The 25,576-nt window shown below is 44.0% G+C and overlaps 1 protein-coding gene across 9 annotated transcripts in view; it reads left to right on the plus strand.

Moving 5' to 3' along the window:
- PLD1 (phospholipase D1) overlaps window positions 1-25,576 on the plus strand; it is a 134,345-nt gene that overhangs the window by 55,851 nt on the left and 52,918 nt on the right. For 6 of the 9 annotated variants that reach the window (XM_065557753.1, XM_008164953.4, XM_042853764.2 and 3 more), the window contains 6 exons: window positions 9,175-9,233; window positions 11,086-11,178; window positions 19,275-19,427; window positions 20,065-20,214; window positions 21,591-21,674; window positions 24,512-24,593. In XM_065557753.1, the coding sequence (XP_065413825.1) occupies window positions 9,175-9,233; window positions 11,086-11,178; window positions 19,275-19,427; window positions 20,065-20,214; window positions 21,591-21,674; window positions 24,512-24,593 (621 nt within the window). The remainder of the gene's footprint in view (window positions 1-9,174; window positions 9,234-11,085; window positions 11,179-19,274; window positions 19,428-20,064; window positions 20,215-21,590; window positions 21,675-24,511; window positions 24,594-25,576) is intronic. The other 3 variants (XM_008164957.4, XM_065557754.1, XM_042853765.2) reach the window with 2 other exon arrangements.

Consider the following 25,576-nt stretch of genomic DNA (forward strand, 5'->3'; position numbering starts at 1 on the left):
TCCAGTCCCCTTAGAGGTGTTTTAACAACTGATCTGAACAATTCCATTCAATTCATTCCGGATATGCTTTTATTGTGTATTTGTGGCTTGTGTGTTTTGTTCATTTGTATATAATTGGCTCAGCTTGGATGACATTGACAAACCTAACCTGTAGCTCTTTTCACCCTTATTGAGGAGCTCAGTGAAGCACTGTGGGATGTAAAGAGACTTACGTAATGTGTTGAATATACAACTCATGTCTAAATGTTTTGCCTGCAAACTAGAAAATACTATGCACCTAAATATTGTTTAGTGATGTAACAAGGGCTGTGCTCTTTGACTATGTAACCCGGAATGGGAAAGTTCATAACTGTCTCCTCAAATTTTTCTTAATGGAATATTTGTGTGTCTGCTGTTGTGGCAGGGTATTCGACATGGAGCTGGCAGCTAGTTGAGGGTATAGTTAACGTTGCCTGTTATGATAATCAGATACATCATGATAATCAGATACAGGTACACCTCTACCCCGATATAACGTGACCCGATATAACACAAATTCGGATATAACATGGTAAAGCTGCGCTCTGGAGGGGGCGGGGCTGCGCACTCCAGTGGATCAAAGCAAGTTCAATATAATGTGGTTTCACCTATAACGCGGTAAGATTTTTTGGCTCCCGAGGACAGCGGTATATCGGGGTAGAGGTGTAATTGGGGAAGTTGGGCAAGGGTGGCTCAAATACCTTGTGTCACGGAGTGTGGGGGGACACAAGGCCCTGCATCCTTGGCTTCCTGCGATTCACCATGACTCTCAGCCAGCCAGTAAAACAGAAGGTTTATTTAGACAACAGGAACACAGTCCAAGACAGGTCTTGCAGGCTCATACAACAGGATCCCCCCCCAGTTAGGTCCATCTTGGGGTCCCAGGGCACCCCAGCCCCCTTGGGAGGTCAGAGCCCCGTTTGCCTCCCAGCCATATCACCAGCCAGCTCCCGAAAAACTCCCCCTTCAGCGACCCCTCCCACAGCCTTTGTTCAGTTTCCCGGGCAAAAGTGTCACCTGGCCTCTAACCCCTTCCTGGGTTCTCACATTACATGCTGAGGTATTTTCCCTCGGTCGGTCTCCCATCCCCCAACGCAGACCATCCTAGCCACACTCCCGGTCAGCATTCAAAGACCACAGTAAGAACAGTCCCAGTTCGTCACACCTTATAAAGCCATTTCTATGGGCTTGATTTGAAGTTAAATGGAAAGAGTTTAATTGAGTTTAATTGCCTTTGGATCAGGACATATATGAGCTTGATAGTTAAAAGATTCCAAAATAACCCTAGTTTAAACCAATAATTGTCCATGCAGCCTTTTGCACTGGCTTTACAAAATCAGTTTAAAATTACACTTCAAATTAATCCAGTGCAACAAGATAAGCCTTGAATGAGTTTCACAGCTATACAATTAAAGAACACTTCACACACCCAACTATGGTTGCTATTTAAGGCTCTTATCCTGCAATTAGATCTGCTAGGGCAGACCCCAGCAGCCATACAGAGCCCCACACTGCCAGATCTGATTACAGGACTGTAGCAAATAATAAAATGAAATAAAAAATAAAATAAAAAATAAGACAAGAATAATGTTTATATGTGTATTTAGTATAAAGCAATTTTTCTGTGTATGATAAAATTGGAACACTGTCCTAGAACAATGTTATTCTGAGCACTTGTTATGTAGTGTATTATTATGTTGCCAGAGCTACTAGTGAACTATTTGTTTTATCATTTTTTTTAAAAAAAGCTAGAGCTGCAATGAAAAACAGTCTTTGGAGCTGCTGACTCCTACTTAAAAAGGCAAATTCATCTGAACAATTTTTCTCAAAATCTTGCATAAATATATCATAAGTGCTTGGTTCAGCAGGGGGAAAAAAAGATGGCTAAAATGTCTTGTGTCTCCACGTTGCAGCTGTTATTTCATTTTTCATAGCTCATTTGCTCTTCAGCTGATCTGCTATGTCTGTTTTTTCCCCCCACCTCTTGTTACAATATCATTGAAACTTCAGCCCTCATCTCATAGTTAAAATATTTTGCTACAGATCGCTGTGAAACCTGAGTGGGATATCCGGTCACCACAACAACAGCTGGGTAGTGTAAGAATTCAAATGTAAAGGAGATGAAAGGGTACTGCTATCCTACTATCCTCTATTTCAATTTTCTTTGTGAATTATGAGATCCTCAGATTAAAGGCACTGTACCAGTAAAAGTATTTAACAAAATAATAATATTGATAATGATATCACATAATCATATTTTTCCATTCCATTCAATAACTTTTCCTGTAATCTACAGGATTTTTCCATATTGAAGCCCCAGGCCTGCAAACGCTTACCTGCTTAGTTTTACATATTTGAATAATCTAATGGAAGTCCAGTGTGACTACTCACATGCATAAAAAGAAACATAGGAGTTAGGATTGGGGTCAAAAGGCCAGGCTTTGCCTTCTGATGCTCTCACAGGACATAGGATTTCATTGGACTTTATGCACATACAGACCTACTCGAGGGCTGAGTTTGTCCTGAAGGATCTCATATGGCATTCGTATTTGGCTACCATCAGGTGCAGACCAGTCAGAGAGGAATGTGGTTCTGTGTTTGTGTTACTATGGTCACCATTTTAAGGACTGATTGGATGGAGGGGACTGGCAGCTATAATGTTGAACAATATTTGCCTTTGATCTGGCAGTTCCAGGCAATAAAGTTAAGCAAATAAACTGTTACGTTTCCATCTGAGTGGTAATTTCTCCTACATACCTGTTTTTCTTTTCCTTCTTTGAGCACAGTTAGTCTCTCATTTTCCCATTACTAAATGTTCCCCAAATAACAACCTAGTTACTTTTCAGAGCAAATGGCCAAGATTTTCATAAGTGGCTAGTGATTTTATGTGCTTTGGTATTTGGGTGCCCAATTTGAGAGGCCTGAAGGGGCCTGATTATCAGAGGTTGGATCCTCTGCACTTTTCAAGAAGCTGAAAATTTGTCCCCAGAGCTGAGACTGCCTGAGGCTCAACTTAAGCACCATGTAAAGGGCTTTAAATGGTACATAGGCCTTGCACAGGCTGTGCCGAATTTCACCCACAGAAAAGAATGGACTATTCATAGATGGCAGAACCTGTTTCTTCTTCCTTACCCAGGACAGATAGTGAGAATTTGTGAATTCAAAACCATGATATAATTAGTTCTCTTTGCTTCATAAAAATGACAAAATCATAGGAAAAGCAGGAAATGAAGTATACAGATACTGACTTCTACTAAGAGCTAGTCTGTGTCCTTGGGCTACATGGCCATGCATGAGAATAGGAGCCCTTTGACTCATCTCTGAGGCTGTGCTATCCCTGATCATAGAGTCATAGAATTTAAAGCCAGATCATCTAATCTGACCTCCTGCATATCTTGGTTTGGAAAGATTAGATTTGTATTGTTGTATGTTGGTACACATCAATTTCAAACAAAAATGCAAACCGATGAAAAAAATATTTCCACCAATAATCGTAATATACAGATAGATAAAATAAGAATAGTGCAGCTTGATAACTTATCAGAGTCAAAATCCATTGATTTAGCCTTTTGAATTAGGCTTGTTAAAATGGATTAGCAAATGAATAGTAAAAGCAAGTACAATTTGTTGATTGAAGGATATTTACTTTGAATATTTGGATGTGATGTTGACTCTTTGTGTTAATAATTTATAAAACTTTAACTTTTTGAATTTCAACATCTGCTGTCACTAAATAATTGTCTGATGCCCTCCATAATTTCACATAACTGTGACCATTTACATCAGTAAAAATAAAAAAAAATGCTTAAAATAAACATTGATATTATCTGTCAAAATTATAAAAATCAGATTCTGCCAAGGCTAGGTACATCCCAGGCCACCAACACCCACACTAAACCCAACAACTGGAATTAGACTGAAATATTACAGCCCACAGGAGACTAGACTATTACGTGACACAGGCAGAGAATAGGAGGGACAGAGGCTCACCAGTGCTTGAGCCCCAGCAATGGCAGGAAATTGATTAAGTGAAACATACCCAGGTAATCCTGGCAAGTGACCATACCCACTTGCTGCGGAGGAAGCTGAAAACCCCCAAGGTCACTGCCAGTCGGCCCAGGTGGAAAATTCCTTTCTGACCCCACGTATGGTGATCAGTTAGACCCTGAGCATGTGAGCAAGAACCAGCCAGCCAAGCACCTGAGAAAGAGAAATAGAATGCTCAGTGCTACTTAGAGCACAGGCCAGCCCTGTCCAGTGTCCCAGCTGCAGCCACCTCTGATGCTTCAGAAGAAGGGGACAAAAACTAACAACAATCCTGAAATACATGGCAGGGAGAGAAGGTGGGGAAATCCCTCCCTGACCTCTACAGGTGGCTGGCTAAAGCCCTGACGCCTGAGCTTTTAGGACCATAAGACATAAACTGTACATGAGCCCCAGGGCTGCCAAGCTCTTCCCCCACCATATACAATCCTACTCATCAATTTGGAACGCTCTTAAAACTAACTAAATTGTTTGCCCCCACAGCTCCTATTGGAAGGCGGTTCCAAAACCTCACTGCTCTGTTGGTTAGAAACTTTCTTCTAATTTCCAGCCTGAATTTGTTCATGCCCAGTTTGTATCCATTTGTTCTTTTGCCAACATTGTTCTTTAGCTTAAATAATTCTTCACCCTCCCTGGCCTTTACACCCCTCCCCCTATGTATGTTTTATATAGAGCAATTGTATCCCCACTCAGCCTTCTTTTTGCTAGACTAACCAAGCCAAGCTCTTCCACTCTCCTCTCATAAGACAGGCCCTTCATTCCCCGGATCGTCCTAGTAGCTCTTCTCTGCACCTGTTCCAGTTTGAATTCATCTTTTTTGAACATGGATGATGAGAATTGTACAGAGTATTCCAAATATTCTTACCAGTGTCTAGTACAATGGCATGAATACTACATTATCTCTACTGAAAATTCTTCGCCTAATGCATCCTAGGATTGTATTTTCATTTTTTTGCAGCTGTATCACATGGGTGGTTCGTGGTCATCCTGTGATTCACTACACACCCAAGTCTCTCTCCTCCTCTATCTCTTCCAACTGATGAGCCCCCAGTCTGAAGCAGAAATCCTTATTATCAGACCCTAAGTGCATGACCTTGCACTTTGTACTATTGAATTTCATCCCATTTCTGTCACTCTGGTCTTCAAGGTCATCCAGATCTCCCTGTATAATATTCTGATCCTCCTCCGTGTTGACGATACCTCCCAACTGTGTATCATCAGCAAATTTCCTTACCGCTCTCCTACTTTTTGTGCCAAGGTCATTAATAAAATTATTGAATAAGATTGATCCCAAGATCGACCTGGAGAACCTCCACTAGTAACCTCCTTCCAGTCCGATAATCCACTTTTCAACATAACCTGTTGCCTTCTCCCCTTTAGCCCGTTACTTATCCACCTTACAGTTCTTGTACCAATCCCAGTTTTTCCCAGTTTCACTAATAATTTCCCATGTGGTACCCTGTCAAATGCTTTACTGACATCCAAGTATATTAGGTCTGCTACACATCCCTTCTAAAAAAAAAAAAAAAAGGTTTTCTGCCATTGCAGATGTGGTAATTTCCATTTCCATACACCGATTTCCATCAGCCCTCCGACCTTCATGCCCATGTTCCATATTATCATCTCTATTAAAAAGTATGCATTTCATTTTTGGGCCATACCTAGGTTATTTTTAATCTCCTTCCCATCTACTTTACATAGTGGGCTTAACCTCATCCTTCCTTATTCTCTTTCTATTTATATAACTAATAAACCTCTTTTTTCTTTTTTTAAAATTCAGCTTGACTTTTAGCAATTCTCACTTTATTCCGACATTTTCTAACCTCCAAGGTGTAGCTTTCTTTACTGATCAATCCCCTTTTCCATTCTCTGTAGGCTCTCTGCTTATTCCTAATAGCCTTTTTGAGGTGGTTATTCATCCAGCTGCATCTGGGGTCTTTCCATATGAGTGTGTTTTTCCCCCTTGCTTGGCTGCAAATTTCAGATCGTTTTCGTATCGTTGATTTGAAGAAATTCCAAGCCTCTTCCACATTTAAGTCCTTGAACTCTCCGTTCCAGTTGACCTCTTTAACTCATTCCCTTAATTCCCAAAGTTTGCCCTTTTGAAATAAAAAAAAAACATAGTTGATGACTTGGTTTTGATTATCCTTCCATTTAATTTAAACTGAATCAACTTGTGATCACCTGATCCAAGGTTATATATACAACTAGCTCTTCTATAATGTCACTACTTACCAAAACCAAGTCTAAAATTGCATATCACTTGTTGGTTCAGTGACCAGATGGCAGCTACAGGCCTGAGAGGACAGCAGAGCTGCCTGGCTGGGAGGGGAGGTTATGCTGTGCCCTAAAAAAAGCTGTAGCAAAATACTCTCCCCTCCTCTGCACCAGGGCAGGAATGGAACTGTGTCTCTGAGTTGCAATTTCTTTCTGGGACTCTTCCTGGAATGACACGGTTACACCCTGGCCTACAGGCTCATTCTAGCCCTACGGGCCCAAATCTGTCTTTCTGTCATGTTGTGTCAGACTTCCTACAGTTTGTGAGTAGTCCCACTGAGATCAGTGCAACTACTTCATAGTTATTATTCCACATGAGAAATGGTGGCAGAATTGGAGCCTAGGATTGTTGTGATCTGCGTCATGTCAAACCATTCGCGTCTGTTGATTTAATTTGTGGTTTGGAAATCGCCGTTTTCTGCCGTATGGCACAGAGCAAAGCTAAAGTGTGGCTCTGAAACTTGGGATGAGCTTTTCAGGCCAAGGGGACCGTGAAACCCTTACGTAGTGTTGGCCCCATGGGGATTTTCACCATGATAAGCCTGTGCTCCTTTGCCAGTTCTGCATCTCCACTCCCTCTGGATCTAAGAGGTGAGCGTAGCTATTGCAAAAGAGGAGTGATGTTATCAGTGGTATTTTTCTGAATACATTCTGACCTTGGATGCATGTGGCTCCCGTTTATTTCTCATTGAGGTCAATTGCAGCTGTGTATGTGGATCTGAGGTTTGAATTTAGCCCATTCAGCTCTGGATGGCAGCATATTTCATTAGAAAATTAAGTTCTTCTAGGGTTACCATATTTCAACAATCAAAAAAGAGGACGGGAGGAGCCCCGCCCTAGCCCCGCCCCTGTCCTGCCCTAGCCCCGCCCCTGCCCCTTCCACTCCCTCCCACTTCCTGCCCCCTCAGAACCCCCAACCCTCCCCCCGCTCCTTGTCCCCTGACTGCCCCCTCCTGGGACCCCTGCCCCTAACTGCCCCCCAGGACTCCACCCCCTACCTAAGCCTCCCTGCTCCTTGTCCCCTGACTGCCCCCTCCTGAGACCTTCCCCACATCCTAACTGGCCCCCTAGGACTCTACCCCCTACCTGTCCCCTGACTGCCCCAACCCTTATCCACACCCCCACCCCCAGACAGACCCCTGGGACTCCCACGCCCCATCCAACCACTCCTCACCCCCTGACAGCCCCCCCCCCAAAACTCCCGACCCATTTAAACCCCTCTGCTCCCTGTCCCCTGACTGCTCCGATCCCTCTCCCCACTCCTGCCCCCTGACAGCCCGCCCCAGAACTCCCAAACACCCCCCCGCTCCTTGTCCCCTGACTGTCCCCTCCTGGGACCCCTGCTCCTAACTGCCCTCTAGAACCCCACCCCCTACCTAAGCCTCCCTGTGCCTTGTCCCCTAACTACCCCCTCCTGAGACCCCCCCACCTGTACTCTGCCCAAAACCTTACACCCCCAACCCCCAGACAGCCCCCCCGAACTCCTGACCCATCCAACCCTCCCCCTGCTCCCTGTCTCTTGACTACCCCCCCCAACCTCCCTGCTGCTTCTCTGACCCCCAGCCCCCTTACTGTGCTGCAGAGCAGCGCGCTCGACAGCGGGGGAGGGGAGCAGGGTTGGAGCTCCAGACTGCCGGAGGCCGAGGAGATGGCCGGCGATCTGTGAATGCAGGGCGGGGGGAGGGAGGGAGAGGAGGGGAGTGATCTCAAGTTTCAGGAGAGAGGAGGGGGGAAGTGGAGGAAGGGCTTTGGCTGCCGGAGCCCCCTGCGAGTGGCACCATCCTGTAAGCCCCGCACGCTCTGCATGGGGGGCGAGGGGAAGTTCGGACATTGACAAATTCCCCCCGGACGCTATTTTTAACTGAAAAAAGCCGGACATGTCCCGGGGAATCCGGACGAATGGTAACCCTAGTTCTTCTTTCTGCCTCCTTGCTGCCAGATCAAATGAGAGAACCATCTCCTGCTTCCTCCCCCTGAGTGTTTGTGCACTTTGGCTAATTAACCCGATACAGACAAAGGAGAGTGGCTGAAATCTGTTTAGCTCTGTATCACGTGGGTCAGATTCTGCTCTCACTTTCAACCCAGTGGTGAGAGACGCTCTCTAACTGGATCTGAAACGATTAAGCAGCAGCATATATGCCAGGAATGGCTTACTCTGCCAAGAAAGCCTGGTTGGTTGGAAGAGGTCTAGTTCTAGATTTTAATGCAGATATGTAGTCCTCTTGTCATTAGTTTGCTAATGACAAGAGGACTACACTTCTGCTTATCTGTATATTCTCCTGTGATCTCTCTGGATAATTTCAAGGTTTTTTGAATTGGAGTCAGTTGATGAACCCAAACATTTTACGTGAGATTACAACAGACTTCTAGTTTATATTAGCAATTTTTGTCTGTCCATTTAATCACTGGTCTTTTGGTGGAGCCAACTGGCATGAGGCAGACACACACCTAGTGAAAACTGAACTGAGTCTATGAACTCAGTTCACATAGGTCACCAGACACTTATCAAGCAATGGTAAATTTTATCATTACTGATGTGAACTGAATTTGAATCAGTGACCTACAGGTGACGGTTCCAATGGGTTTTTACCAAGCCTCTAAATAACCACATATAATGCCCCATAAAATCTGATTTTGGTTGTTTTGGTCTGATGCAAGGACTGATCCAAAACACATACATTTCTGTTGACTTCAGTGGGTTTTGGATTGAGCCCTAAAAAAGATGTTCCCACCTTTTCCTGCTGATGAATTATTTTCGCTATCAGTGTTATTTTTCCAAGCAAACTGATTTTGGGAGTCCAAAATATAAACAATGGTGAACTTTTTATTTTCCAGATGGAATTCATTGGTGTAAGTCAGCTGTCATTTATCCATGATCTAGGACCAAAGGGCATGTAAGTTGAATTTTATTTCTTTGTGTGAGTCACATTTCATCAAGAGTATCATTTTATAAAGAGAGATTGTCCAAATTGGTAGCTTTCCTGCCAAGCTAGCAATTAATTTGGGAACATCTTGTCCTCCATTATTATTCACAAGAGGATATTACAACTGTGGAAATAATAATAAATGTAAAAGGCAGAAAACATTTCATTGCCAGACTCACAGGGCCAAATTCATCCTGTCATTGACTGGAGTTGCATCAAATAATAATGTGGCCCAATGCAGACAACCAGAGCAATGTACAGTCCCTGACATAACATGCTTACATCACTGGTTAGTTTATTTCTTGTATGATGGTGACATGAAAAGAGTGCACTGAAATCAAGAAAGGTCAATTTTTGTCTTTAAACTTCCCAACGTTTCCGAAGTTTCCTTTAGCCGGGGATTGACACTTAATTCCTTTCTTTTGAACACTATTAAATAGAAACTGTGTTGTTTCGGTTACCACCAAAAGTGTCTATTGCTTTTGTAAACGGCCTCGCAGGCAGTAGTGAAACTTCCTTCAGATTATTTGGATGGGACATGGGTGTTTGAAATGCAGTGCATCCAGTGTTATAAACAGGGAAGGACTTGACAGTGGGCAAGAAGGACGGAACCTTCTCTGTGTTAGGCCCTCTCGCAGATTTAAGAGCTCTTCACCACGTTGACATTCTCAGACTAAGGGCACGTATTCACTGGCAACGATAAACCTTTAACATGGCTTGTGTAGTAGTGGCACAGCTCCCAGCGCTCTAAAAAAACCACCACCACGAGGGGTGTTGCTACCAGCCCTGAGCGCTGGTGCACTCATTGTCTATACTGGCACGTTCTAGCGCTGAAACTTGCAGTGCTCAGGGTTGTGTTTTTTTCACATCCCTGAGGGAGAAAGTTGCAGCGCTGTACAGTGCCAGCGTAGACCAGGAGCGGTGCCAGGGTTTTTGCTGCCCTAGGCGGCAGCACTCCTCCTCTGAGCATTCAGGGTGCCTGGGGTCTTCGGCAGCGGGGGTCCTTCAGCTCTGCGTCTTTGGGGCACTTCGGCAGCGGGTCCTGGAGCGAGTGAAGGACCCGCCGCCGAATTTCTGCCAAAGATCCGGAGCAGAAGGACCCCCCGCAGCCAAATTTCCACCGAGGGCGTTAAAATGCCGCCCCCCCAAATCCTGCCGCCCTAGGTGACCTCCTAGGGTCGCCTAGTGGAAGCTCGGGTCCTGCCGTAGATAAGCCCTTAAGCTTGTAGTGCTTCAGTCTGCGCTGCAGCCCTTAGCTCTAACTCATTCCTGCTGTGCACAGAAGTGATTTTCGCTTTCCTTGCCAAGTGGGAGGCTAGGTTGGATGTATCGTCTATCCACCTAATCCTCCATGGCCTTCATTCTGCCCCCTTGCCATTCCCTGTTTGCACCCTAGATGCCTCTTTGCCCTCAGTTCATTTGTAAGCGGAGACTTTATCCTTAGCCCTTCTTATTGCTGGCATGGTATTTATTACAATACCACTGCTGTGACTGTGGGTTCAGTTCATTTGCTGGATGTACAATAGAGTTAGGTTCAAGTCACCCACTGCTTGGGAGGCGGATGAAATGCCTGAGACGCAAGGAGAATAAGAGAGGCGACCTGGCCATAGAAAATGAGAGAGAGGTGAGCCACTTCTGCTCCATTCTGCCCATGCCACCCCAATGAGGTGAAAGGGGTCAGACAGATGTCACAGTGCTGTGTTTGACCTCGCCTATGTACCTCCAGGTCAGATTCCATATAGCTTCATCTAGGCATAATTAATAAGCTGTGTATGCATGTATCAAATTTGCCATTTATTTGTCATCTTTACATTTGTTTCAGAGAAGGTATGATCATGAAACGATCTGGGGGCCATAGAATACCTGGTCTGAACTGCTGTGGGCAAGGAAGGGTCTGCTATCGATGGTCCAAAAGGTACTGTAGAAGGGGGAGTTGTCTCTTTGGTGACTTTTTACCTATTAGAAAGACAAGTTGTGTGACCTCATGTCTTTTATTGCAGAGGTTCTCAACCTTTCCCTTTTTGAGGCCCCCACAACATGGCCCACCTGTACCACAATAATTGATTTTCTGCATATTAAAGCCAGGACCTGTGTTAGGGGATAGCAAACAGGGCAGTTGCCTGGGGCCCCATGCCACAGGGGCTTCCGTGAAGCTACATTGCCCAGGCTTTGGCTTCAGCCCTGGATGGCGGGGCTCAGGGCCCTGGGCTTTCAGCCCCATGTGCAGGGCCATCCTTAGGCATATGCAGCATACAAGGCTGCGTAGGGAACCCGAAAATTTGGGGCACCTCTGGGGCTTAGTGTCCACCCCCCCTTCTCTTTCTATCCCTGTTCTGACCCTTCCTGCAGGCTCCCACCACTAGCTGCTGCAGCCTTTTGAGTCTTCCTCCCGAGAGGATCTAGTAACTTAAAAGTGAAAAAGCCTTCCAGACCTATTAGCACAACATTGAACCTGTGAAAGAGCCATTCAAGTAGTAATGAAGCCATTTAGCAGGCATTTGCCAACCCCCAGGTATATACTGTCAGTTTCCGAATTTACTGACAAAAACAGTTGAGCATTACTGTAATATTTACTCAGAACATGTTAGTCTACAGGATCTTAGTTTAAAATTTGCTTTAAAAATATTTCATTAGTGTGTTGCTGAAGATGATAAAATCACATCTCTAAAAAATTCCTTGCATAGATTTTTAGATGCACAGTCGGAGTATTCATCTTTAGCCTTAAATGCTTGGATCTTTAGACATATCGTTTTTTAAATAAATCCTTCAAAGGACCACCCTTATCTAAAATTCACATTTTAATTTTAATTACTATAGTACAAAAAATTTGCTTCCAAAGCCTTCCTGTCCTTTCTGTCCATCCCTTTCTCCCTTCACCTCCCTCCCCCCACCCCTGTTGAAGAGAGCCCTTAAAGGGACAACACCCCTTTCCTGCCAGATAACTCAACAAATGAGTTTCCCTTTCTTTACTTCTGACTATTTGATGAACTAGTTTTAAGAGAACCCTCTAGCAATACAAGTACTTTAGTAAGATATAAAGTCCGTTGTTATGCCCAAAATATTTGGAAACATATTTTTTAAAGTTGGTGAAATTTCATAAACATGTCTATTGTTATGGCGATCACACAAAGCAAATTAGTGTTCCCTTTTTCTAAAAGCAATGAACGTTGTTATGAACACACTAAACCTCTGTGACTGATTAATTTAAAATAATTTCTTTGTTTCAGTGAGTTAAATATGTAGTAATCTGGAATGATTGCTTTATGAAGGCTTAAGAGTACATTTAGAATATAAAATCAGCTTAGAAATACCGATTAAGAAAATGTAAAACAGAGAAGAGCTGCATCGTGTATTCCATAATATTTAATGTTGGACAGCAGGACAGCTGACTTGCCCTTACTACAAAGTTTTTGCAAATAAATCTCTGAAAAACTTCAGGGTATATCAAAAAACCTGTGACCGACATTTTTTATTCCTAAGGTTAGTGCTTTTAATTAGGTACCTTCTGCTTGTCCAGTCTTCATCTTCTGGCATGCAGTGGAAAACATACTCCTTTTTCTTTAGAAAGAAATTGCAGAAGAGTGTTTTTTTCAAATGTCATTTGCTTCATTTGGGTTCAGGGAGTGGGTGATCAGGGAGGGGCAGGGAAGAGAGGAGGGAGACAGTAGGGAGAGGGCAGGGCCTGGGCAGAGTGGAGGTGGGGCCTGGGGCAGAGCAGGGGTGGAGTATAGGCAGGGTCCCAGGTGGGCTGGGGAGTTAGCCATCCCAAGCGGCAGCTTCACCATGACAGCAGGTAAGAGGGGGTCGGCTCCCGCACATCCAGCACACGCTGCAGTCTCCTTAGGCAGGGGCCGTATTCACAGACCCGAATGCGCCAGCAGTGCGCATCCTGCGTGAGGGAGACGGTATGGGGGTCTCTGCGGGGAACTGTGACTCTCTGCTGCCGTGAGGCGGGCCGGGCGGCTTGGTATCCTTTGATGCCTCACGCCGCCCCCCCTGGGCTGCCGTCGGGCAGAGGGGCACCAGTTTAATAATACTGCATAAGGCCCCATAAATCCTAAGGACAGCCCTGCCCATGCAGGAGGGCTTTGGCTTTCTATCCTGGGCCCCAGTGAATCTAATGCTAGCCCTGCTTGGCGGCCCCCATGAAACCTGCTTGCGGCTCCCCAGGAGGACCCGGACGCCTGGTTGAGAACCAGTGTTTTATTGGACCAATTTCTGTTGATGAAAGAGACAAGCTTTCATGCTCCACAGAGCTCTTCTTCAGGTCTGGGAAAGGTAACGAGAGTGTCACAACTACATACAAAGTAGAACAGATTATTAAGCATAAGGAGTTAACAGATTGCAAGAAACCATTCAGAATGAAGTGGGCCATTAACACTTCTGCAGTCATAGGACAAAGGAGAGTTACAAAGAGGGTTACAGATTGTTGCAATGAGACATAGAATCCATGTCTCTATTGAGTCCATGCTTTTTGGTGTCTAGCAGAGTTCTGAATTGAAACTTTAACTTATTAGTTGTTCTAGACCATGTACTGAATGTAAATAGTCTCACTCACATTTCCTACACATAAGGTTGTAAAACTGTCATTCTTTCTATAACTGAGATTTCAGCAAAACTATGGAAACCTCTATGTATTCATAGATTATTTTTTTTCAAGGTCAGAAGATCAGCTAGTCTGACCTCCTGCCTAGCACAGGATGGCTTTGGTTTTTCTCTAGGTGTTTAATTCACAACAGAAATTACATGTCAGCTCCCCATGTGAAACGTGATTGTGTAGCAGTCATTCAGCAGAAATGGCAATCCTGTCAGCCCCTGCTCTCTCCCGTGCTGGAGGTGATGTGTTGTTGCTGCACGTGGAAGTTTTGGTTCAGTTTACCATACCTTTCTGATTAAAAAGCCCAAACCAAATTAATTGGAACATTGTCCAGGCTACACTCACCAGTGGATTAAATCAGACCTGAACCACAACAGTAAAGAATCCTCTCTAATGCAATTAACCCCCAGGAGAAATATGTCACCTCTTTTGTGTTTCCCCCACACGTTTTGAAAGGAGTCCTACAGAGGCCTGAGCTGTGTTGTTTTGAAGAGAATTACTGGATGGCAGGTTTTTGATCCAGTTTAATTAATTTAAGAAATAAAGATAAAGGGCCAGATTGTGCCCATCTGCTTTGTGGATACATAAGGCAGAGTGGGGGGAGGAGGCACAAGAAGCCACCTCACACTTGCCCCACTTCACACAGTAACCTGGTCTAATTGTAGTCCCTGTGCTTGCTCAGGTGCTGGAGCTGACTGCTTCTCCCTGCCTACACCCACAGACCACTCCAAAGGAGGCAGAGAGGGGTGCCCTCCCTCCCCCAGCCAGCAGAGATGGCAGGGCACAGAGAAAGATGCCTACTGTACCAGCCTAACAGATAAGTCAGGGGGCAGCCTCTATTGCTCCCCATGCACTGGAGAGATCCCTCCCATGGGGTGGTTGACTGGAGGGCTGTTCTGCACTTTTCCTGGCTCAGGGCTGTGCCTGTCAGGCAGAACTCTGCCCAATGTAAGTAATGGCTCTGGTGGCTGGCTGCCATCAGCAAAGGCAACAAGTTTGTTAATTATTTAGGGACAGTTGCAGTGGAGGAGGTCTAGGTTGGATATTAGGAAACAGTATTTCACTAGGAGGTTGGTGAAGCACTGGAATGGGTTACCTAGGGAGGTGGTGGAATCTCCATCCTTAGAGGTTTTTAAGGCCCGGATTAACAAAGCCCTGTCTGGGATGATTTAGTTGGGGTTGGTTCTACTTTGAGCAGGGGGTTGGACTAGATGACCTCCTGAGGTCTCTTCCAACCTTAATCTTTTATGATTCTATGAGCACATTTTTCACTCATTGACCCTCCCTTGTCACATGTGTTAAAAGCCCCTTGGCATAATGGTAGTCCCTGTACTCCCTCAAGTGCTGTGGCTGACTGCTCCTGCCTGACCTCCCTGCTCCAGAAGTACAAACCACTGCAAAAGAGCACAGAGACCTCCAGCACAGCAAATATAGGAGGAGAAGCAAGTTTTCTAGCTGAGCAGTGGAACAAGGATTGGGGCAAGAGTTTATTTTATGCATTGGTACCCCAGATATATTATGAGTAGCTGAAAAGACCCACAGTTCACTAAACAAAATGGTATGAAACTGAGTTTAAAATACTCTTCCATAAGCCTAATCTGTTCTTAAAAATATATATATATTCCTAACAGATGTGAACTTTCCATACAAATATTAACAAATCTTACAGATTTCCCTCTTGTTATCCTTATCTGAGTATTTACTTTGTTCTAATTCCAAAAGCGGTGCCTACACATTAGAAAATCTACTCGACCTGATATAAGGCTGCCTGTCATTTTTCTTGTTGAAAGAATTTCTTGGACTTTATTTCACCCTCCTACTAATGTTGAGGCATCTACCCTTTTCCAAAATTGAGTTACGGCACATATGGTTGCTAGAAGTAACTGTGAGTCTTTCCCTGATTCAATAACCTCCTTTGGACTGTAACCTAATAGAGCCACTGTAAGTTTAGTGAGTAGGCTAACATCAGCTATCTTGAAAATTCTGTTTGCTATTTTCCCACAAAATACAATTATTTTAAGGCATTCCCACCATAAATATAGGAAGCACCCTCTTACTCCACATCCTCTTCAACAGTTATGACTCCCTTTTTATATATTTCCTTACCTTAAATAGAGTGAAGTGACATTGACAAAGTATTTTGTAATAATTTTCCTGAAAGGTTACACAGATAGATGAGGTTTTGGTCTTCTTCCAAATATGTTGCTCATTCCTCCAAAGTTCTATCTGGTTTTTAGTATTCTTTGCCATTTTTCCATAAATGCAGTCTTGATCCATCAGAGACAATATATTATACCATGCAGAGATCAGGCCCTTTGAAGCCATGCATAATGTTTACCTCTGTAATGAGTACATTTTCTACTCCGTGGTACAGAAATAGTTTAAGTACACTCTTCGGGGTGAGAATTATCTCTTTTAATTATATGCATATATACTGCCTAGCATGAGGAAGCCCTGATCAAGGCCTCTAGTAACCATAGAGACTACCATAACATATGTATATAAATAAACTAACAATAATATTACAAAGAGAGTATATTTGTAGATCTGGACCATCCTGACGAAATTTGATTTTTTATATTGTTTTCCATATTTATCAAAACACCCAAGCCTAGGGTATATTTTGTTAGAAGAGAATAATTAATGAATTAATTAATTTGTGGTTGAGCTCTGAAACGTGTCTGTGAAAATGGCATTGTGTGGTTCCATGTTTTTTTAATAATTTCCAGATCAAATCTGCACATTTATGTTGTTTGTTTTATTTCCCTAACTGCCAACCTTACAAATTCAACCAGGATCTGAAAATTAAGCTGATTTCTTTCCTCCTTGCTCATCATCACCTGTAATAAAGGTTCTGTGCTGTAATTGTATAGGGCCACCTATACAACTCCGTTGTCCTCAATGGGCTTGCACTTATTGGACCTTAGTACACAGTTCTTTGATGATCTGTTGCACAGGAAGGTATAGAATCCAGTTCACCTCCTCTTGTCTACGTTGGCTCTGCGATGAACACTTATTTCTGTCATTAAACTACACTGATATACACATGTGGAGCAAACTTGCTAAATAAGAAGGTTCTGGTTTTATAATCACCTTTCAGAGTCATTGCTCTTTGGATTCATAAAAACTAAACTCAAAATCTGAATTACTCAATTTCGGTTTCCTTTTTTTGGCAAACATTTCATGGCCAATCCATAGTCCCCATTCTTAAATCAGTCTCTCCAGTGCCTCTCCGTAAGTACTAAAATTGTCCTGAGTCAGATTTTCCATGCTTGATACTCCTTGCCACTGGTGGATGCACTAATTTGTTTAGTGCCAAGTAGTTAAAAGTGCTGCATCGAGGTTTTGTGATTCCCAGCTCTTTCCTCTGTCACTGACAAACACCAGATTGTCCTTAATCACATCACAAAGCCCCTATTCAGTTCAGTATGGAAACATGATGCAAAGATCCTTTTCTGAATGTAGTGCAACCCTGTTACAATGAAATCATTGTTTTCACTAAACGGCTTCACTACAAGTGGCAGTTCTCTATAACCCGAGTTACTCTTTTTGAATATTATGGGCATTGGGATGTTCGTTCATTCTACTTCACTGTTCGGGTCGTTTGAGGTATGCAAAAGCATTATAAATCGGGTCTGTTGTAATGTCATGTGGCTGAGGAGTTCTGGAAGTTCAGCTGTAATTTTCAACTTGGTTGTGAGGCCAGCGCCTCATTACGAGCAAATTGAGCACACTCTGGCTTGTAAGAAAGACAGTGCTCCTTCTTTTAAAGGCTGCTTTACAAGTCAGCAGAGCCGCCTGTGTTTCTGTTCTGTTTTCATTAGCAAAATGTATGCGAGACCCACGGAGTCTGTGAGCGAGGGGACAGGGGTCCCCTGATTTTATGGGGGGCCCCAAATTTGATGTGAGAGTGGGGAGTCTGTTGTTATCTACAACGTTGATTACTATGGCTAGTCTTAGTCTAGGGAAGGGGGAGGAGAAAAGAAAAGCACAGAGCCCCCAGTAACAACCTCTTTAGAGCCCCCATATTCCTAAAGCTGGCCCTGACTATGCCCTGTTACTATGTGATGAGCGTCGTGCTCAGAAAACTAACCTGGGAGCACTGCACAGTTTGAACATGGAGCAATTGAACTGAATTGGGCCCAGCAACATAACACTTCAGGATGCCATGAAAGATACAGTCATTAATATGTCTTTTCAATTGGTTTAAAAATACATTCTCTTTCCTTGTGCATTCATTTGTATGAACAAAGATCTGGACTAAGGCCATGTGAGTGATTCACTTGTGTGTGAAGGAGAGAGGATGTTAGGCACATCATTCATATATATGTATACAGAGAGGGCAAAAATATTGGACACTGACAGGGAAATATTTTTTCCAGAGTGCTCAAGGGCTGTGGTGCTCACACACAACCTGCTAGTCATTTTTCATCTTGTTTTTTTACTGTGATGCCTGTTGCTTGGCAATGAAACCTTTCCAAAATGTCCTCTTTGTACAGTTTCCATTAGCTTTAATAGGATTCAGTGCCTTTATAAATAACACATGAGAAACTCAAACGAGAGTGCGCTGCTCCCACAGTGCCCACAGGTATTGCAGGCTACCAAAAGAGAATCTTTGCTCCACCTCGTCATTATGCAGCCACTTGGCTGGAAACCCCTGATGGCCAACAGGTATATTCCTATTAATGTTCCAGACACTAAAGCCTAAATTTCCAAGGACTTATATAGGATGTGATCATACAGAACCTGGTTCCCACTGTAATGGTATACCTAAATTTGGTTCTGCACATCACTATTCAAGCGCATAAAATGGACTTGTATCTATCACAGATACTTATATAGCCCCCAGTTCTGTAGTGTCTAAGCACCTCACAATTTTTAATGTATTTATCCCAGTGTTGTTATCCCTGTTTTACAGATGGGGAAACTGAGGCACAGAGCAGCTAAGTTACTTGCCCAAGGTCACACAGGGACTCTGTGGCAAAGCAGAAAATGGAACTCAGGTTGCCCAAGTCCCCATGTAGCACCCTAACCACTGCACCATCCTTCCTCTCACTTAACTGCTGATTTGAGCATCCAGATGTAGGATTTTGTATACCATCCGTTGCTGTAATCACCTCTCCAGAGGCTGATTCTCCTTTCCCTTTCATCAGTTTTACACTGGTGTAACTCCACTAACTTCAGTGGAGTCACTCCTGTTTTACTCCACTCCGAGAGCACAGTCAGACACCAGCTCTGTAAACCATATTACAAAGAAACTGCCCCTAATAGGTCACAAACCCTTCCCTTGACTGCTTTAGATCCTGATGATGAATGGCTTGGAGTTCTCTCATGGGGACTACTGTTCACTTTATATTAGTGGATGGCTCTCGTTTTTGAAGTGAATTTGAGATAAATGTTATCTCACCTTATAGGTGGTTAGTAGTGAAAGACTCTTTCCTAATGTATATGAAGACGGATAGCGGAGCCATTTCCTTTGTCCTGCTGGTAGATAAAGAATTCAGCATTAAGATTGGCAAGAAAGAGACTGAAACAGAATATGGGTTACGGATTGACAATCTCTCCAGGTGAGAAATGTACATTTTATTTAGACCACTTTCCCCCCCCCCCCCCCCAGTTTTTCACTTAAAAATTGGCTTCCTTTAATTAAAAGGGGGCCATTCCCTTATATGCAGGATGTGTTTGCAACTTGCACCTGCTACAGTGAGTCAACACTGTTCAATGAGCATCTCCCTTCAGGGTTCCAACCCCATCTAACAGGGAGGAATGCCAAAAGAATCCAGCCACCCTATTATTGTGAGAGAAGAATCCAGATCAATGGGACAGTTCCTCAGTGGGTGTAAATGGTCATTTAAAATTTTTTAGCATCCATGATGTCAGATTCTGCTCCCAGTTACACTGGTGCTATCCCATTTAAATCAATGGGGTTGCACCAATGTAAGCAACATTTGGTCCATGGTGTGCAAAACATGCAGGTAATATCTATCTATTGTTTTTATAGGTTGTCAGTAACTGTGGTCTCTAGGTGCTGAAATATTTTTTATTTAAAAAAACCTCAGCTAAGTAGCTAGCTATTAGTCACTTTTGATTAAAAAAAATGTGATTGATATTCAATTCCCATATCAACATGTTCGATAGTGAGAACTAGGCTAAATAAAAGTGTGTTGCTTACTCGTTGTTTTCCGTTCTTTGGTTATTTTCCAGGTCATTGATTTTGAAGTGTAACAGCTACAGACATGCCCGATGGTGGGGACAGGGAATAGAAGAGTTCATTCAGAAATATGGCAAAAACTTTCTAACACATCACAGATTCGGGTCGTATGCAGCTATACAGGAGAATACTTTGGCAAAGTGGTAAGATAGTCCTTGCAGTAGTAAGAATATGCTCTATCTCCCATTGAAATCAATGGCAAAGCTGTCATTCTCTTCAGCGGGAGCAAGGTCATGGCCCTACTGATTTATCATTCACATTTAAAGAACATGCGTGTTTGAATTCGCTACTAGATGCTATAAATCACTATGGGAGTATCAAAGATGCCTCTTCCTTGTCTGATCTGCAGAAAAATATTAGGATTAGTAGCATAACCATTTCACTCCTGTTATGACTTTGCTTTGCAGTGATCAGAGCTGTTAGATTTTTTATTTTTGTAGAGATTGGCCGTATGAGTGATTTATTAATTTCAGAATAAAAGTGATATCTTGATGCACATGTAACTCATAGTAAAGCTAATAAACATGCTTATGAATGGAGAACAGAACACTCTCCTTACTTTAGAAGCTGCTACTTTCACTTCTTAGCTTGACTATTGGTTTTGGGTAACATTTTCAAAAGCACCTAAGTGACTTAGGTGCTTTTGAAAATTTCATCCTGCACCACTTTCATCTCCCTTCTCAACAGCCTCTCAATAAAGCAGCTACTCTGATTCTGGCATGGTCACATCTTCCCCAATCTCAAATGAGAGAAGTAAACACAACATCCAGTAGAAAGTGTTTGCAGGGTTCAACCCTAATGCTGTATTCTCGTGTTGCCCCTCCTGAAAGCTGGGCCCCATTGTGACAGTGGTATCAGTCCACTGCTGAACGGTATCCTGTATCTGAGGCCTTGCAGGTGGGGTTCCCAGTGGGCTGAAATCAGTGACATGGAGTCTGGGTATATTCTAAATGTAACTTGGTTTATTGATGCACATGCACTAGTTCTGAAATGAGGTGGTCAAACAGCATGCAGAGCAACCCCTCCTTGCACATCTCAGTCCAATTCCACTCTCTGGTTCCCAGAGAACTCTGTCTCAAAGACTCCAATCATAGCCCAAGGCAGAGAGCAACCTCTCCTGCTACTCACACAGCTCCATCTATCCCCTGAAGCTGCCTCTACATCAAAACCTTGCATAACCCAAAACTAACACCACCGCTACATATCTTTCCAAGAGTCAAAACTTGCTCACGCACTAAGAAAAAAAGAATGTGGAAGACTATGTATAACAGGGCCACCTGGTCATGCCTGTTGCCATAACAATATTTGATTGTACTGGTTTAATTAAGATATTAACAATGATGTGAAATTCTCCTTTCATGTTGTCCTAGTGCATGAAATTGAACGTGTTTGCTTTTGAGAAAGGAATTTAAACGATATTTTCATTTGCTCATTTAAAGTACTGAAATTTTCCCCCCAACTATGAATTCTCCATGTAATTAAAAGAAAAATCCCAGTATTGTGTTTGGTTTTTTTTCAGGTATGTAAATGCAAAAGGGTATTTTGAAGATGTAGCAAATGCCATGGAGGCAGCGAAAGAAGAAATTTTCATCACAGATTGGTGGTTCGTATTCCTGCGTTTGGATTTTGTCCAGCAGTCTCTGTGAGAACATTCATTACAATGCTGCACTATTCAAAGGCCTTACATTATGGAAACTAGCCGTGATGCCAGATGGTTTGGCAGCACATCCAAACCTCTCACAGTGAGGGTTTTCATTCAAAGGCCTTTTCAGGAGACTTGGCAGCAATAGTGCATGCTTAAAATCATCAGTTTGGGTGTCTCCTTCCGAGGGATAATCTTGAAAGACTGCATGGTACTGTGAGGCACCACCTGCATTGAGAGTGGAACAGGGCTGCACAGCCCCACTGGGAACTCCCTGGGAATGTCTCAGGGAAGCAGAAGATCTCTCAACACAAGGGGGAATGTACAAATTTGTACACCACTTAGGCAATGCAGGACATCCCCCTGCCACCACCTTGCATGGCAGGCCAGGAAGAGGAGAAATCAGCATCTTCAAAGACCCATTCTATTGCCTATTATAGTGGCCCATTCAGGCTGATTGCCGACTGTCTGGTGGGCATTCCCCAAATACACACACAGTTGTAATTGTTACATAGTCAATATTCCTAACCTCAGATACAGAACTTACACATGCATACAAATTGGATGACCACTTTCAGCAAATCATAACCTTTCCAATGATACCTCACATGACCCAGCTTGCATAAAACATATCTTAGTTATGCCATATTCATACTACAACAATATATTTACTAAGACTATGGGGTGCAGCATCACAGCTCGATGTTGCTGTGGCGCTCTAGTTCCCTGTGTACAGTCCATGTATGTGTCAGGCACTGTGGCTAATGCAGGCCATTGCTAGCCACGGAGGGCAAAATCCTGAAGTTTGCTTATGAAAGTTGTGTGAATGATGATGCAGCTTAGAAAATAGACCCTTTGCAGTGCACACCCTAGAAGAGTCGTACCATTGGGTATGGCTGTGACTCAGGTCAGCAAGAGGCAGGGCGGGCAGTCCGCTCACCTGTAGCAGTGTGGCAGTGTACCTCAGTAATGGCATCCCCACACACGTTAAAGAAGAGGCTGCAAGGAAGCAGTCAGGAAGGGCTCCACTGAAATCTTCTGTTGGGATTTGGTGGTGATAGTGCTGCTGCAGGGTGGGCCATGTTGGCCGCCCCGGTGCGTGCTGTGCATATGCAATTCCAATACTGGCCGTTTGTACTTTTCTTGCCAGCTTCTGCTGTGCCATCCTGCTGATGTCATCTGTCATGAGCTTCAGCACACACCACCAACGCCTCCTCTTAAACGCCTCCTCTTGTTCCCTAGCTGCGGATGCTGGGCTGCTCAGTATTGCGCACTACCCTCAGCTACTTCCTTGTCGGGGCTTGTTTTATCTTGTACTTGCAGCTGGTACACCTTCTACCTGAGAAAGGATGGTCTTGTGATCAACACCCAGGACTAAAAGTTAGAATGTCTGGATAGCTTTCCTGTCTGACCTTGGACAAGTCACTTAATGTTTCTGTGCCTCTGTGTCTTCATCTATAAAGTGGGCCTATAATTATTTCCCTACCTCTTAGGGGTGTTTTGAGGCTTGACCCAGTCATGTTTGTAAAGCACGTTTTGGTTCTCAACGGTCCTATAGGAATGCAAAGCATTATATTAACCCTCACTGACATGAATCTGAATCCTAAAATGCTTATAAATAAACTATATGCTGCTGAAGCTTCAGCACACACTGTGTCAGACCATTGGAAAATTACATTTCAGTCCCGGTGTCTCCTGCCTTATACAAGGCAAGAGTCAATTGTTATCATAACTTGGGATTGCGAAACTTACTGGGAAGTTACAAAAGCTTAGGAAGAGAAATGTTGCTGTCAGAAGCATGTTTTCAGCAATATGCTTTAGTCAAAGTTACTGGGCTCAATACAGGAGTAACTGGATGAAATTCTGTGGTCTTGTTATAGAGAAGGGCAGATTGTATGATCTAATGGTCCCTTCTGGCCTTAAAATCTGCGTATCAGTGAATGCTATCCTGATGTGAAAGAATGGCACCCTATCTTCTGGGATAGGCAGCAAGGAAAAAAACTGTACAAATCTGAAATTTTCAAATTGTCTAGGTGGCAGGAGAGTTGAAGTCCTGAGTGTTTTCTTTTAACCCCCAGGTTATCTACCAGGAGTATATTTTTTTCTGCATGAGAACTTACTCTTTTCTGTATGGAGTCTACCTGACGCATCATCATTCAGTTTGGTCCCACTGGGTGCTGAATGAAATAACCTCATCCCTGTCAATGATAGGTCATTGGCCTCTGCTACACATGGGACACATCAGCTGTTATATACGGCACCATTGTTAAAAAGCAAACAATAACACTTCTGTGAAAAAATAAATCGTGGGAGAGCAGACTTCACACCTAATGAATAAACTTTTTAGTTCCTCAACCATTATTGGAGTCGATTAGTTCAGCAGTTCTCAACCAGGAGTCCGGGGGCTGCGAGCAGGTTTCAGGGGGTCTGCGAAGCAGGGCCAGCATTAGACTCACTGGGGCCCAAGGCAGAAAGCTGAAGCCCCACTGCATGGGGCTGAAGCCCAAGGCCTTGAGCCCCACCAGCCTGGGCTGAAGCCAAAGCATGGGCAGTTTAACTTCACAGGGGCCCCTGTGGCGTGGGGCCCCAGGCAATTGCCCTGCTTGCTACCCCCTAACACAGGCCCTGGTTTTTATATGCAGAAAACCAGTTGTGTCACAGGTGGGCCCTGGAGTTTTAATAGCATGTTGGGGGTGGGGGGCCTCAGAAAGAAAAGGGTTGAGAACCCCGGATTAGTTGACCTTACACATAGTTTTCACACCACAGAATGTTTCTTTTTGTCACCTTTTTTTTTTTAGGTTGAGCCCAGAAATCTTTATGAAGCGACCCGTGGTAGAAGGAAATCGCTGGAGACTAGACTGCATTCTCAAGCGGAAAGCGGTAAGTGTGCTGTGCCTACAGGCTAGCTTAGGCCCTGATTGCTGTGAATCCCATGATAAGGCTCCAGGTAGGTGCAGGGCAGCATCATGCAGCTCCTTGGAGGATTGGGGGTCTCAAAGTGCAGCTTCGCTCCTTTTTGTTCCTAAGTGACCTGCCCTTCCTTATTTCTGTGTGCAGGTAGAAGTCCCAGCCAGGTAGACTCGTGCATCATTTCAGGGGGACAGGGCCAGCCGAGAGCAGCAACAGATCAAAGATGCAAGGGAGGAGGAAGCTCAGTGCTGAGGGCCAGGGCTGGTAGCAACCAGCTGAGCGACATTCAGCGCTGCACCCGCTCTGCTGCAGTTTTGGAGGGAGGACGTGTTTCATTCCCTACTTGATTCAGCTGGCTCAGCTTTCAGATGGAGGGTTGTGGGGATGCCAGGGCACAGCACCAGTGCAACTTCCTAAATACCCCCAACAACTTTTCTTCCATAAGGGAGGAGCTGTTTCTCTCTCCCCCAGTGGCTGCTCCAGGTTCCTGGGGCATTGACTATAGCTGCTCCTGCTCTGCCCCCGAGCTCTTCTCCCTCTTCGGTGTAGGTAATTAAGAGACATTGGGCCAGGCTTCTCCCTGCAGTTACTGGAATCATACCAGGGCTACACTCGGCCCATGGGGGTGACCAGTCTGCCGGGGGTGGCCATGCAGAGGACAGTGCCCTTCATTCATGATATATGCATCTGTTTCCAAAACTGGCTCTTATTAAATTGCTGGTGGTGCCACCCACCTTCCAAGGAGATAAAGATCTCCTTAGAGAGTCATTCAGTGGTGTGTATAATGTATGTCTAAATTAGAGGGGGCTTATCATCAGGTTATCAATTGTAAAGATGAATTATGTGAAATGTAGGGTTACCATACGTCCGGATTTCCCCGGACATGTCCTCCTTTTGTGTGCTAAAAATAGCGTCCGGGGGGAATTTGTGAAGCACTCACAATGTCCGGGATT

This window comes from Chrysemys picta, chromosome 9 (assembly GCF_011386835.1).
Source record: "Chrysemys picta bellii isolate R12L10 chromosome 9, ASM1138683v2, whole genome shotgun sequence".
Lineage (NCBI taxonomy): Eukaryota > Metazoa > Chordata > Testudines > Emydidae > Chrysemys > Chrysemys picta.